This window comes from Lates calcarifer, linkage group LG13, assembly GCF_001640805.2.
Source record: "Lates calcarifer isolate ASB-BC8 linkage group LG13, TLL_Latcal_v3, whole genome shotgun sequence".
Lineage (NCBI taxonomy): Eukaryota > Metazoa > Chordata > Actinopteri > Centropomidae > Lates > Lates calcarifer.
In genome coordinates this window covers 11,624,554-11,639,669 of record NC_066845.1, presented here as the reverse complement: position 1 = coordinate 11,639,669, position 15,116 = coordinate 11,624,554, and the positions used below count along the sequence as shown (strand labels likewise).

Genomic DNA, 15,116 nt, shown 5'->3' with positions numbered 1-15,116 from the left:
TTAGTCAGTAATTTATTAGGAACTCCTAGCTAAAACTAATGCAGTATAATACAACAGTAGTGCAATAAATGCTCCCTTCGCTGGGTTTTAATTTTCTGTTTTTATTGAAATTGTTTTAGGGAGGTGTTGATTCAGCTGGAGGATGTAGTTGGTGGTGCTGCTCTGCAGGACTGTTGCATTAGACTGTGTTAGCTTTAGCTAGATGTTCCTAATAAATGACAAGCAGCTGGTGCCCGGATTGACTCCTGGTCAGGCTGGACCTTTACTGCATGTCATTCCCCTACTCTCTTCCCCTGGTTCCTGTCTCTTCTCCACTGTCCTATCCGAATAAAGGTGGGAAAAAAAATGTCAACTGAGTACTACTCACATGTGAGGAGAGACAGACCAAGTACACTCACAGAGCACTTTATTAGGAACACCTGTACACCTGCTTATCCATGCAATTATCCAATCAGCCAATCATGTGGCAGCAGTGTAATGGATATAATAGTGCAGCGACAGGTCAAGAGCTTCAGTTAATGCTCACATGGCATGATTGTTGGTGCCAGATGGCGTGGGTTGAGTATTTCTGAAACTGCTGAACTCCTTTCACACACACACACACACACACACACACCCCTCCTCAGTCTGAGTTTACTCAGAATGGTGCAAAAAAAAAAAACTAAGTGGCAGTTCTTCAAATAGAAAAGCCTTGTTGATAAGAGTGGTCAGACTGGTCAGAGCTGACAGAAAGGCTGCTGTAACTGAGATATCCACTCTTTAACTTGGGCAGAAAAGCATCACGTGACACACAACATATCAAACCCTGAGGTACGTGGGCTACATCAGCAGAAGACCTCCCTGGGTTCCACTCCTGTTGGCCAAGAACAGAAATCCGAGGCTGCAGTGAGCACAGACTCACCAAAACTAGGCAGCTGAAGACTGGAAAAATCTAACCTCGTCTAATGAATCTCAATTTTTGCTGAGGCGCGCAGCTGGTAGGGTCAGAATTTGGCATCAACAGCATGAATCCATGGATCCAACCTGCCTTGTGTCAACAGCCCAGGCTGGTGCTGGTGGTGTAATGGTGTGGGGAATGTTTTCTTGGCAAATCAATCATGGTTTGAAGGCCACAGCCTATCTGAGTATTGTTGCTGATAATCCCTCCATGGCCACAATTCACCCATCTTCTAATGGCTACTTCCAGCATGAGAAAAAAAGATGATGATACAAAGAAAAAGTCATCTCAAACTGGTTTCATGAACATGACAATGAGCTCATTGTACTTCAGTGACGTCACCAGCCACCAGATCTGAATCCAGCAGAGCACCTTTGGGATGTGGTAGAACAGGAGATTCAAAGCATGAATGTGCAACTTACAAATGCAAAATGTTTTGAGAGCAAAGAGAGGCCCTAGTGCTAAAAAAGTGCTCGATACACACACACACATACACGCACACGCACACACACACACACACTTAAAAAAAAAAAAAACCTAACCCCCAGTGAGCACAGTATCCGGTCGTCCAACCATACATCAATGGCCCAGCTGTGCAGCTGTCATAGATGCAAATCTGTATGAACGCTCATCTCATAGGCAGAACAACCCCAGTGCAGCCATTACACACTACCTCTAATGACTCACTCACACACTTCCTGGAAGAGCCTGTCTGCACCCTTGCACTGAGCGTTAAATTTAACCTTCAGGATGGGTTTGTTGCTTTTGTGTGTCACAGGACCACTGGACTGGAGTTACGGGCTCTGTGATTCTGACTCATGCTTTTGTTTAGCTGCAGGGTTATTCTGCTAAACGTTGGGGGGGGGGCAGCAGTGATGGGGATCAACATATTAAGCTTGACTTTGCTCTTAGGTCAGTTAAAATGCATACAGCGTAAAATGCAATCATGGCCAGCAAAATAAAGATAGCTAGACACTACCTGTGAACACAGCATAAGCTATAGTGGCAAAATTGGTCAATGAAATTCAATGGGCCAAGTCAAAGCACAAAGACTCATGACATAATTGATTGGTGTTATCTCCAAACGTTGTACATTGCCCACAGATGTTGGTAAATGACAAGATCCTACAGCAAACCCTGACTTAGTAAAGCTTACTGAATATATTAGTTTAGGAATGAAATTCCTGACATACCCATGGAGTCTGTTATAGATTTCTCAACAGCAGCAAAATCAAAAAGTTAATGGTTAACTTATGAGAAAATGCCAAGTGTGTAGACTAGCTGATACGCAGGCTATCACCATTAAATAAATAGATTTAAAAAAACAGTGTGGTGCATCTGGGGACACGTAAGTAAAGTACAACTCAAGACGTGCAGGAGTTTAATTTGAGGACAGTTTGCAGCCCCTAATCCCCGACACCCTGGACCCTGAACTTAACAATTTTATAGCTTTACTTTAACAACCAGGATGTGAGTCCTCCAGCTTAAAACTTCCTCCAATGACAATTTGTTCAATATCCTTCACCCCTGACCACATAATTTTTTTTTTTTTTTTTTCCCACATTTTTAAGAAGTGCCACACCTACTAAAAGTATCCTGCCGCTCAGTGGAGCCAGGTGCAGCTGAACCACCTGTTGCTCATCAAACATCCCTGTGATGGCACCTTATGTTAGCTTGCTTTCATCCACTGTCCCTCATTACCGAGCAAAGACAGGACTGAACACTGTGTTAGCTTGAAAAACAGTCAGAAAAAGTGGCACTTACTCCCATAGCGTGGCTTTTGTAAAGTAGCAGTTTCTTCATGGTACATCCTGCCTCGTTTCCTCCTCCACTCGTGAACTCGTCTGAACTGGAAATAACTTCAGCCTAGAAGCTAACGTAACAGCAGCAATATGCCGCGCCTCTCAGGATATATTAATAAGAATGAAATAACTGGTGTAGCTAACTGGGAGAGGGGAAAAAAGTCCGAAAATTGGGCACAGCAGGCTTCAGAAGTTTCATGTACGCGCCGACAACTGTCACTGGCGGCAGACAACCCCCATGCTGTGCACTCCTTAGGCTTGACTCCTGAACACTGCTCCCTGGTAGCGTTATCTTGCCCCCGCTACTCTCCGAAATGAAATGATTGACGGGGCAGGAGATGGAGGTTGAGCACCTTGCACCACCTGCTGGTCAAAAGGTGGCACGCGCTGCATTCACTGCCACTGGGAAAAAAGGGTAAATACCATCACTCCAATACAGTACAGTACCCACATCACTGCACTGTAGTTGATGTGATATAACTTTATTCTCCTGTTTTGCTTTTGCGTTTTTCAAATTTCATTTATGTCTTTTTATATGTTTCTTTTATATCTTAATGCCTTTTTATGTGTTATGTATAGCACTTTGAATTGTTTTTGAAAGGTGTCATATATATGAATGAATGTAAATTGAAGTTATTATTTTATAAAAATCTTCTAAACATCCAAGTAAACTTTGAGGTCTTTTTTAATATCCGTGTGAATCCCACTGTCCCAGCAAATTTTTTCAATTTCAATACCTGATATGAGCCACTAGGTGGCAGCATTTCGTTGAGATAATGACTTACTGATCAATCAGTGAGGGTAGACTAAATATTAGAAACGGTTCTCGGTATTGTACAAAACAGTTCAACCCCACCACAAACTATGGCCTCCAAAATGGCCGTAAAGTCACATAAATACCTCTCTATAACAGTTTAAACAAAAACTGAACACTATAACTGTCATAAAGCACCAATATACCAAGACAAATTCTTTGTATGTGCAAACTTACTTGGCAATAAAGTCTATTCTGATTCTGATTCTGATTCTGAAGATAGCATTTGTTTCAGAATTGTTTTGTGTTACACAGTTTTACTGCAATTGTTTTAGTAAGGCACACCAAATAAACTGACCACTAACCTTTATTTTGCACTTTCAGCTTCTGAAGTAACAAAGGGAAAAGTTCCAAGTCTGTGTTTGCATAATTTTGCCAAGACTGTGTAGAAAATGATACAAAATTAGGCCTGCAGTAATGTAATATATAACGAGTATGGAGATTATTTTATTCTGAGGTTTGAGATAAGAGTTGTGAAGTAAAGGCACAGCATAGTTTGCTAGAGAACATAACTTTTATTGTATATATGTTCAAAAGCAGCACAGTCTGCAATCCCTGCCTTCCCAGTTTCAATCATTATTTATTTGGCAAATATTTCTTCACATATTTTCACACTTATGGACCTCTGAACATACGGCTCAGTCATCCTATGACTGACAGGCCCTTCACAATAATATACACAACTTTATTCTCCACATACATTTGATTACCTCCATAAAATGGATGAACAGAACTTACGAGAGCGATACATTCACATTTTTCCCCAACAAAAGTGTTAATATTGCCATCATTTTCTGCCAGAAGAGTTTTACAGTAAGAACGCAAAGTTGAGCACAAAAGAACAGAAGTTTTCTTACACACATGCAAGTTGGTACACACACACACACGCACACATAGAGAAGCAAGTGAATAGGGACTTAAAGCCAAGGACACACAGAGATGTACAACAGAGATACAGAAGATGGACTTATCGCTTGGACAGAGCAAGAGACACATGAGTCGATCAAGGATTTTATACACATTTAACCCAGAATTTCACCAATATCAGCTTTGATATGTACATAATATTTACACTCATGCATCCATACACAGACCCTCACACACATACAGTATTCTCTGTCTCACATTTATACAAACACACTCACACACACGCATAAATACAGTACATATAAGCAATACCCCAAATACCCCAAACATAACAAGTAATATAATTTCTCCCCAATATAGCACAACAGGTAGATCTGCCACTAATTAAGGTTTTAACCAGAACCATACAGATCAGTCCTTCTGTTATTCTTGCTACAAAAGTCATTGCTTTGATATGATATCAGTGCATTCATTTAGAATCTGTATGACAAAAATATTCATAAATATTTAAATCATGTGGTCAAAATATATCTGTTGCGCAATAGCAGCACACCTCAATATGTATTTTCAAACTATTTCACAAAACATGAGAAAAAAGTTAGGTTTATGGAAATGGGTGCACATGTACAGTACCACCTTGGAAGCCTTTTTCTCTTCTTCTTCTTCTTTTTCTTTTTCTTTCTTTTTTCTTTTTTCTTTTTTTTTTTTTGAGCAGCCTTGAGAGAGCCAACTGCAGTGCAAAGGCAAACTACCTCTATGCTGCAATCACAGATACCACAAATGCAGAGAACAGCAGGAGAACACAAGCTGTTAGCCACAGAAAATACAATCCACAAACACAAATTAAACAAGACTGTGAGCAACTGAACTGTTATGTTGTCATATATGAAAAATGTCAATTTTCATATGAAAATTGTCAATATACATTTAAATTTTTAGAGGTATTTTAACACTTTGAAAATAGCGACATGATCTTACTATCATTATCTTTATTATTTTCATCTTATTTATGATCTTGTTATCTTCTTTAGCTGTATGCACTGAGGTTCCAATGATAAAAGACAGAAGTAATTAGTACAAGGTAGGACATGTTTTCAAGTGTGAGATTATGGTTTTTCACAAAATCACTACAAATGACAAAGCTCATCTGGTTTTGTATTTGTTTCACAACTTCAAATGAAACAATTGCACAAACATGATTTTGAGCTGAATCTTTCCCAGATGATTTAAGATACAAAGTCAAAAGGTTTTAGGGGACATTTTCAGCATGGGTGGCACAAATTCACCCTGATTGTTATTTACATTATTAGTTTGCAGTCATGCATGGTAACTTACACGATTTGATCACACTATGACTCATTGTTACCTTTTGTAACAAATTTTTTTCAGAAGGTGAGGAGGCTTATTTGACAGAAATAAATGTTTTATCAAAATAGGGATGTCCAACTAAAGAGATGAGGTTTAGACCAAAAAAATTATTCACAGCCTAATAAAAATATTGTATCGGCCATATATTTCACATATATTCACAAAAACACCATTATTATTTTTATCTATTCACCCCCTATTCAGTTTCTGTCTGTTCCTTATAACCTTGGGACACCACATGACTATGGGCAGACTGCTCCAGTTAAGGAGAGGCACATTTAAAAAAGGCCATTCAGTATTTTTAAAAGGAAGCAGCATGACATGTCATTATCAACGCCACTGCCACAAGCAAGATCCAACACAAAGCTAACAAGAATCAGAAGGATGGCTCATCAGAGAGCCTTCGTACAATAATATACACATGGAATGGGACCTGGACTAACCACATTTGGATAAAATGAATAATTCATCATTCCGACTTCCACAATAACACAGCAAAAATAAAATGAACATCCTCAGATTCAACATACCATACAATTATTGGTACAAGAAAATACAGTTTTTCAATATGGCCTTTTTGATTCTTGGCTGAGTAGGTAATGCAAAGGGCTTGGTGTCGTACTATGATCTACCTTGAAAAGGTTGCAGATGTCTGAGCAAATGTCATGTTGAGCAAAATACGGTATTGAGTGTGATGTAAGTGTGGAGTGGGGGGAAAAGTGAGTGTCAGTCTATTTTAGGACATGTATTTGCACACAAAGCTCATTTTTGTGTGGCTTTTTATGTATTTGTGTGTTTGGACTTCCTGCACGCTGTCTTCAACATGTCCCCTGTATGTGGGTCTTGTGGGCAGGCCAGCTGTCATACAGCTGTGTCGTGTGTCCGCTCTGTCTGATCATCTATTCCCTACGTTGTCAAACAGCAGGTTGGCTGTGCTCATTACAGCTTGTTTTTCACTTTTCTCCCCATCTGGCTTGTCTTAATAAGACTGTATCAATATTAAAAACCTTGAGATTTAACCATGCAGTGACTCTGTGCAAGGTTACGGCTGCAGCTGGAAGGCGCATCTAGTCACTGAGCGAAACTCCACCAAAGTCTCTCTCTCTCTCCAAGTGCTAAAATCTCTGCAAACTCCTAGCTCTGTCATGTGAAATCTCTGAACAATACATTCTGACATGACTGAGCTTTGTCATTGATTTACATGGAATCTAATGAGTTTGACTTGTAGGATAAAAGTCAAACACACTATGAAAAGGTTGGTTGCTATCTGGCTTTGATGAAAGTACATCTGTGAAATGTAATTAAGTAAGTAAGTGTTAAGATATGTATGAACCAAGCGATTTGCACTCCTTACCCAACACTCCCTGGGCTTCCTCACGGATTCACCCAGGTTTTATTCAGGTTTTATCCCAGCTGACGAACGCCACGCTGGTGTTACATGAGGACATTTGCCCGAGTGTCAGGCAACCGGAGTCCAACCAGTCCTCCACCGACGAGCACAGATGAGGCCATGAGGATGGGGATGGCCTTGGTGATGCCAACAAGAGAACCGAAAATCAGGTTCCCCAGGACTGCGGCCAGTTTACACAGGGCATTGCAGAACCCGAAGCCTGTTCCTCTGTGGCGTGACAGAGAATCAGGGACAGAGGGGGTAAGAAGTAGAAAGAGAAGGAAATGTACATGCACAAATATCTGCATACACAGGTCTAAACAATAATATAAGCAAATAAAACTAATCTGTATCATTACTCCTCTCACCTTCTGACTGTAGGGAATGACTCAGTAGTGACCACATCCAGAGAGTTCCAGGCAGAGATGCTCAGGCCGTTGTAAAGGCACAACATGAAAATCATCATGGACTCACTGGTGCCAAACCACAGGAAGAAGCAGCTGATGCCTGAAAGGACCATAGAGCCACCTGACGGACACACAAACACAAAGAGAGCAAGATTGAAGGAGCAAGACTTAGAGCGAGTGACAGTTATTTGACTAATGTTCAACTAAATCATAGGGGGTTGCAGAAATTGCCTCTCATACTCAATGATGGATGTCACATCCATAGTATGAATCATTTCAGCATCCTACTTTCAATGTGAAAACCAATTACTCAAGTGCACAAGCAAACATGAACCCTCCCGCCCTTACCCAACATTGACAGACGCCCAATTTTGTCCATGAGAAGGGCGGACACAATGTTGCCGGGCAGAACAGCCAGCGTCCCGAGGAAGTTTATGAAGTAAACCCAGTAGGCGCTGTAGTCGTCATCAAACGTCATCTGGCATCCTGTCTTGTTGTGTGTGAATGTGCTGTTGACCACCTCTGTGCCATCTATCAACTTGGATTCATCGATGTCTGCCCAAAAAAGTGAAATTACAATCTGCCAACAAAATGCCTTTATGTCCAAGTAAAATCTTTTTTCATCTAATGTCTCACCTGTGTTGAAGAAGAATGCATCAATGAAAGTACAGTTACGGAAGAAAGAGCCCACCGATGTCACATCATCAAAGTAGCAGTTACGAAAGGTAGAGTCAATGAAGGTGACGGACCTCAGCTTCATGCTGATGAATCTGAAGAGGCACAGTTACATTCTCCTTTTAATATTCACAGCATAATAGTTATAATTCAGGATCAATTTTACTGCAGGTCAGTAATATTTAGTCATTTTAGATCCTAAATTTCCCTGTTTGTATTGTATAAATATGCTCATGGTTAATTGTAAGAACTCTGTGATTAACTCTCATTGATCCTGCAGATAAGTTGATATACCGGTCATTAATGAAGAGGCCATTTTTGTGTATCTGATTCTCCAGGGTGAAGTTGAAGGTGAAGTCTTCAATGCGTTCGTTGTTGTGGATCTTCACTTTGGAGGCGTACTCATCTGCCTGAAGGTGTTTGATGACATCAGGGAACCAGACCGACAGCCCATAGTACCTGCAACCACAATGATGTGGCGATATCAGGATATCATGAATCAACTGATTAATTTATTAGTCAGAGAATGTTGATTTTAGACTGAGATTTGACAAAAATGTTGATAGATACACTCTTAAATGTGCAGTCACACACAGGCAGACAGCCAGACAGACACAGCAAAACACCAAGGGACACCTGTGGTTTCTACTTGATTTTAAAGAGTGTTTTCAGGGCTGTCTTTTTTTTTTTTTTTTTTCAAAAAATCCCTGGCTGCTTTCCCTCCTATCTCTGCTCCCACTGAGACACCAATGGACCAGTATTGATCTGCAGACTGTGATTGATTTCGAGACCATGCGACTTCTGCACAGCAGAGAGATCAAGATGACAGAAATGCAATGTGGTCGCAAGCCCAACTGCCTGGTGCTATTATCTGACCGAAGAAATTAGACTTGTCTGACTTGTCTGCAGCACAAATGACGTCAGAAAAAAGCTCACCCGAATGACAGCGTGAACCACACTATGGCTAGGCGCATCATGTTTTCCCGCATAGGGTAGTTGAAGCACTTCATAAGATTCAGATAGATCTAAAGAGAGACAAGAGACTTATTACACTTTATGTGATCATAAGACAAATTTGGGGTTGGGACAGTGAACAGAAATTAGTTTCATTATAAGAAAGAAAATAAACAGCGGGCAAAAAGAGCCTTCTATTGAAATAGATTTTTTTTTAAAATTCTGAATAGAAAGACAAATATTTACCCCATGTGTTTCAGCCTTTATCCTAAAGAAAACCTTGGAAACTGGGTTGCCAGACTCTGATTCCATTTCAACCAGTTCATCCAGCTGTTTAGGGATCTTGATCCTGTTTACCTACATAAGTAATCATAGGCAAGAGTATAACAAAGATATTTACAGTATAGTACAATCAGTGTAGTCTACATTCAGGCAGTGTTTATTTTTTGACATAACTGTGATAATGCAGTATCATGATTTTATTTCTGTCTGATCATCTACAAGTGTGAAGACACATCTGTATTTAATATCTGCAATGAAAATCAAATCAGAATGAAAAAGTTGAATATAAACAGCATGTACCGCAGTACATGATCAATTCAGGAAACATGTGTTGACTAAGAGGCTTTCCCAAAGTGCAGCTCACGCAGCACATAAGCCTGAATGACACAAAACAGCTTTCAGAACCTTCATAATTCAGATATGATCCTGCACAGTGAAAGCAGTTAAAACCTGTCCCAGCGGTGGCAGGATATAAGCCTCTTTGCTTCCTTAAGCATCAGGAAACCCAGCCAAGACAGCGCACGGCAGAAACAAACACTCACGGTGAAGACTTTCTCAGGCTGCCCACGCGCCCTCATGTTGGTGTCGTGGATCTGTTTGAGGATCATCCAGGCTTCATCATGCTTCCCCACCTGACAGGATGGAAAGCAAAGGAGAGAAAGAGAAGATAAATTCATGGGATCAGCACCAGTCTCAATTACTCAGGGACAGCAACGATCTCACGACCACGGTTTGTGTATACTGTACATGAATATGCGCCTTTGATTTTGCCAAGATGGGCCAAAACGATGAGAGTCACGACAACAGTGACTCACTTTACTTCAAAGGGTAATTATCCTGCAGCAGCAAGCCTACTGCCACGGATGTTTCAGCTTCTGTTTTGCAGATACGTATAAGGCCTGTTTGGGATGACTCACACAGTTTTGTCTGATTAAGCATCTGCTGGGAAACGCTCTCAGTTTGCCTGATGTATTTTTCAAGAGCTGTTGAATGTAAAGTTGATAAGCATGGACAGTCGGTGGCAATTACAGAGCACCATGATGCAGCACGCTTGGAGACACAGCTGATGTAGCAGATTCAGAAGAGATCAGATCAGTTTTGGTGTAAAAAACAAAATCTGTTTACCTCAAGGTAGAATCTGGGACTCTCAGGCATGAAGGTAAGTGCCACCACAGCACAGACACAGGGCAGGGCACAGACGACCACAAACACCCTCCAACTGTGAAACTGGTACGCTGAACCCATACTGAAGCTCCACCCTGTAAACAGTGGCACGCAACAGCAGCGACATTCAGGTCAGATGAGGATAGATGACATGGCAGAACAGGAAATTAAAGCTTTTAAGTCTGTAAAGAAAACATGAGAACTGTACTTCATCTCCATTCTCATGCAAGTGCTGTAAACCTTTCTAAAGCTACTTAGGTGAAGATTGATATAGTTTTGGTAAATGTAACCTGACAGGCAACAATGTCATCACGATTATTCAGCAAAGAAAGAACTATATCACACCACATCAACACAGAGAGTAGACAAAATAGCAATAAAACACCTCAAGCTGCATTATTGTGGCAACCATTTTTTGGCCACTGGGGGGCAGTGGAACAAGCTGCAAATACAACTTTTACATATTATCACTGTAAAATGTTATAGTGGTGAACTTGTAGCAAACAGTTGCAAATGTACACCCCCAGCAGATACAGAGAAACAATAGCATTCATTTTGTAGTCAAATCTCTGGCCACGAGAGTCCAATATTCACTCTCTTTATAGCACTGTTTTGGTCTCCAAGCTGAGTTGAGTGGGAGCTACAGAATCTGGTGGTAATAATGAGAATAATTCTCTGTGGGTTTGTCGCTACAAGTGACTCGTCTCACATACAATTGGTCATGTGGTCCATTGTTTTGTTTTTTTTTATAGCTGGTTTGATACAGTTATAGACATGCACACCAGAGAGATTCCCATAAAGTTCTCTGCTGCTAGCCACTGTTTTACCACAAAAAACAATAAATTACAGGAGGCAAAAAAATGTGATATACTCTAATAAATAAATAATAAAGGACCCACAACTCCAAACATTGCTGCAACAATGCACAGAATTATGTTGGATACCAAAATACTGGCTATAATATAATACAATATGTCTGTCATATTAATTTTGAATTGTTTCCTTTTGTTTAGCTTATCTGTGTTTGGCACATTGTCACTGACATTTGTCAGGATTTAAAAGATGTTTTGGTGTCTTAAGAGCTCTAGTAATTGTCTCATGTTAATCTGAAAGCTCACAAATCAAAGTGCTGCCAGAGTTTTTTAAGCTCACAAACACTGCTAATTGGCATTTAATGTTCTATGGCACTTCTTTTTTTTTTTTTTTTTTACTAGAATTGTCTGTATTAGGCTATTCATTGATGAATTATGCACTCAGCAGGTGGCCATTTAGCCAATCTTCAACTCACAGGGGCATAATAAAAGCAAATATGATTACTTAATAAGTCTCAAAATTATGCTTTGAGGAAGCAGTGACTAAATAACATTAGACATAGTGTATAATGTAATGTAGTAGAGTATATCCTTATCAGAGGGGGGGCCACTTGATCTAAGAGGCAGATTCTAAATATTATGTGTGAATCTCATACAGCGAACACAAAGGGGCTGCAAATAAAAGATGGCATTTAAATGAGTGAGCTCCACGACCGGAGAAGAGTGATGTGTAAGCTCAGAGATGAATGGCTCTGCAGGGGGAGCTGAGAGAAGTGCACAGGGATGGGTTAATTGAATGTGTAGGAAAGGAATTGAGTGTTTTCTGCTAAGTTAAATCTTGTTGCACCTGATCTCAGCCCACAGGCACTCTCCCAGACTCATTAATCATTGTAAGATACACACACACACACATACATACACATACACAAAGGGGGAGATGCACATATACCCACACATACACAGAAAAAAACTAGCATTGACAGAGGGGAGGAAAAAAAGCACAGAAATTAATAACATGAATTACCATATGCAGATGACACTGACACCACTAACATAATGCCATAATACCGTATTACCACCCACACAACCACACAAGTAAATACACAAACATACAAAACTATACATCATACATTTTCCTTTTCCTTTTGAAAAATGACATTTATTTTCTAAGCATTTCCTAAACCATTCAGTGGAGAGAAGAGAACAGATTCTATGCACAAAAAAATTCTTGAGTTAGAGATAATAAAAGGCTTGAAATGTATCTTTTATTGCTGTACTGCACAATTCCTTCTTTGTTATAGATGTTCAATCTCAAAACAACATTTGTTATTAAACTGAAGATGTTTCCCTGTGGACCTAAAAGGGTTGGCACTAAATGTGACATTACATTCAAACTAATGTTATAATTTAAATATGTGGAGGTATGTTTCGTCTCTCCAAATGTGGGATTATTTGATGTTTTGCTTTTTATGTACAAAACTATATGTACTAAACTATAATCACAGAATGGGATGACTGTGATGTAACTAAAGTGGATGCAGTCCTTAATGCACAATGCACTGTGTATGTAGGTCTGGATTTATGCTCTCATTGACTTCAGTTTTTTCGAATTTTTTTTTAGGGAGGAAGCACAGAAAGGGGTTGCCGTGTCAGTCGTGACCTCCTACGTCTCTCCACAGATCGTGCCTCATGGAAATGCTGCTCCAAAGGGAATAGCACCATTATTCATCAACAGGCGTAGGAGAAAAGTCAGAGGGTTGGGAGGGGTTTAACGCTAATGATTATGCCAGAGAAAAAAAACAAACAAATAAAACAACGCTGCTTGGAATTAATCTTACAGCATATTAAAATCCAGCTTTGATAGCAATGCATATCAACTGCTAAAAACAACTATTTTCAAAGGACGGTGGGCGTCTGTCATAAGTGTTGTAAATGCATCCCAAAAGAGACCAGAGAGAGTCTCAGCAGAAAGCAGTGGGAAAAATAAAAGGAAAGCAAAAACAGCAAAAGGAAATGGTTGTTCATTTTATGTATAGAACACGCCCTGCGATGGACTGGCAAACCCCGCCTCTCGCCCAATGTCAGCCCCCCCGGCAACCCTTAACGGATAAGCGGTATAGATAATGGATGGATGGATGGATGGATGTATAGAACATAATATTATGTGTAAGATAAAACAGAATATATTAGGTGTTTTCATGGGCCAGTTTAAAGTTCAGCTTTTGTGCTGACTAATAATCTTATACAGTATGTGAGATGATATGTGTTAGAAGTGAGTCTCTGATTAGGTTTCACTCTCATAGTATCTTTTTGTTGGGGAGCAGGAGTGATGACGTCTCGTCTGTGTGTATTCCTGCTTTCTCTGAGTCCCTTTATTTATTTCCCTGTCTTTCTGTGTGTGTGTGTGTGTGTGTGTGTGTGTGTGTGTGTGTGTGTGTGTGTACGTCTGGAGTGACTCAGAGTGAGAGAGGGAGAAATAAAGAGGGAAAGAGACAGAAAGAGACAGAGTAACAGAGAGAGACAAAGGGAAGGAGTTGTTCAGCAGTGATTGCCTTTTCTACAGATATGTAGTGTGTATAGATAGATAGATAGATAGATAGATAGATAGATAGATAGATAGATAGATAGATAGATAGATAGAACCAGTGATTTACTGTGAAGGAAGGCAAAATGACATACTACAATGTAATTGACAATGATGTGGAGTCCACTGGGGGTGTTTAAACTTTAATCTGTACATCTGAGCAGTGTCTAATGACATTACTTTGATGGTGGGCTTGCTTGGCAGCAGGTAAACCCCCTCTGACTTTCCCATCAGCGTGATGAGGATCTGTGCCAAGCAGACCTCCTTCAGGACTCCAGCTGTGAGTCTGACGGTGGGGGCGCTTTTGGGAGGCATTAGAAGTCAGCGAGCGGAGAAGACAAATGAGAACTCTAATGATGTGTTAAACACCAGCCGCCAAGGCACTTGTATCATAACCCGTCACTCATACCTTTACATCTTCATTCAAAGACGTAAAGGTATCGGCACAGGAGGCATTTTTGACCACACATCGCGCCACTGTTGGTTGGAGGTACTGCAGCACTTTTTTTTGGGGGGGTGGGGGGTGTTTAAAAACCGTTGGGGAGCGCCGGAGTATGTATGCAAGACACATAGTTCCTTCTCAGAGAAAGAGAGGCGGAGCGGTAGTGAGTGTCAGAGAGAATAAGAGCAAAGTAAGGCCACGACCATCCCTTCAATACGATATCAGCAGATCTGACAGCAGAGTTTCCTCATGGAGACTCATTCTGGTTTCAGAGCTGCTTGGCGAGTCCTTCACCAGTGTGCTTCTGTACATCCATGTGAATAGACCTAAAGCACTGAGTGCCCTTGTGCATGTGTGTATGCATCTCCCCGAATAACATGTAACTCCTTTGTCGGAAACTCCAAGATCAGTGATGCTGTGTGTGTGTGTGTGTGTGTGTGTGTGTTCTCATGTGCCACTGTGTGTGTGTGTGAGTGTGTGTGTGTGTTAACTCAAATGACCTCCTACAGTGTCAGATGTTATAGCCTTCAATTTCCCTTGAAGAAGACCTGTATGTCGCTGCAGCCCAGTAAAACATCATCCATGCCACTTACAGCAACAAACACACACACACACACA

The 15,116-nt window shown here is 40.5% G+C and overlaps 2 protein-coding genes across 4 annotated transcripts in view; both read right to left on the bottom strand.

Moving 5' to 3' along the window:
- iqgap2 (IQ motif containing GTPase activating protein 2) overlaps positions 1-3,064 on the bottom strand; it is a 33,319-nt gene extending 30,255 nt beyond the window's left edge. For both annotated transcript variants that reach the window (XM_018668589.2, XM_018668590.2), the window contains exon 1: positions 2,702-3,064. In XM_018668589.2, the coding sequence (XP_018524105.1) occupies positions 2,702-2,747 (46 nt within the window). In that variant the 5' untranslated portion in view covers positions 2,748-3,064. The remainder of the gene's footprint in view (positions 1-2,701) is intronic.
- A 1,049-nt stretch (positions 3,065-4,113) lies between these two features.
- Positions 4,114-15,116, bottom strand: part of sv2ca (synaptic vesicle glycoprotein 2Ca) — a 29,404-nt gene continuing 18,401 nt past the window's right edge. For both annotated transcript variants that reach the window (XM_018669655.2, XM_018669654.2), the window contains 9 exons: positions 10,622-10,755; positions 10,039-10,128; positions 9,461-9,571; positions 9,197-9,285; positions 8,555-8,719; positions 8,222-8,355; positions 7,934-8,140; positions 7,547-7,706; positions 4,114-7,406 (listed from right to left, as the gene is read on the bottom strand). In XM_018669655.2, the coding sequence (XP_018525171.1) occupies positions 7,223-7,406; positions 7,547-7,706; positions 7,934-8,140; positions 8,222-8,355; positions 8,555-8,719; positions 9,197-9,285; positions 9,461-9,571; positions 10,039-10,128; positions 10,622-10,755 (1,274 nt within the window). In that variant the 3' untranslated portion in view covers positions 4,114-7,222. The remainder of the gene's footprint in view (positions 7,407-7,546; positions 7,707-7,933; positions 8,141-8,221; positions 8,356-8,554; positions 8,720-9,196; positions 9,286-9,460; positions 9,572-10,038; positions 10,129-10,621; positions 10,756-15,116) is intronic.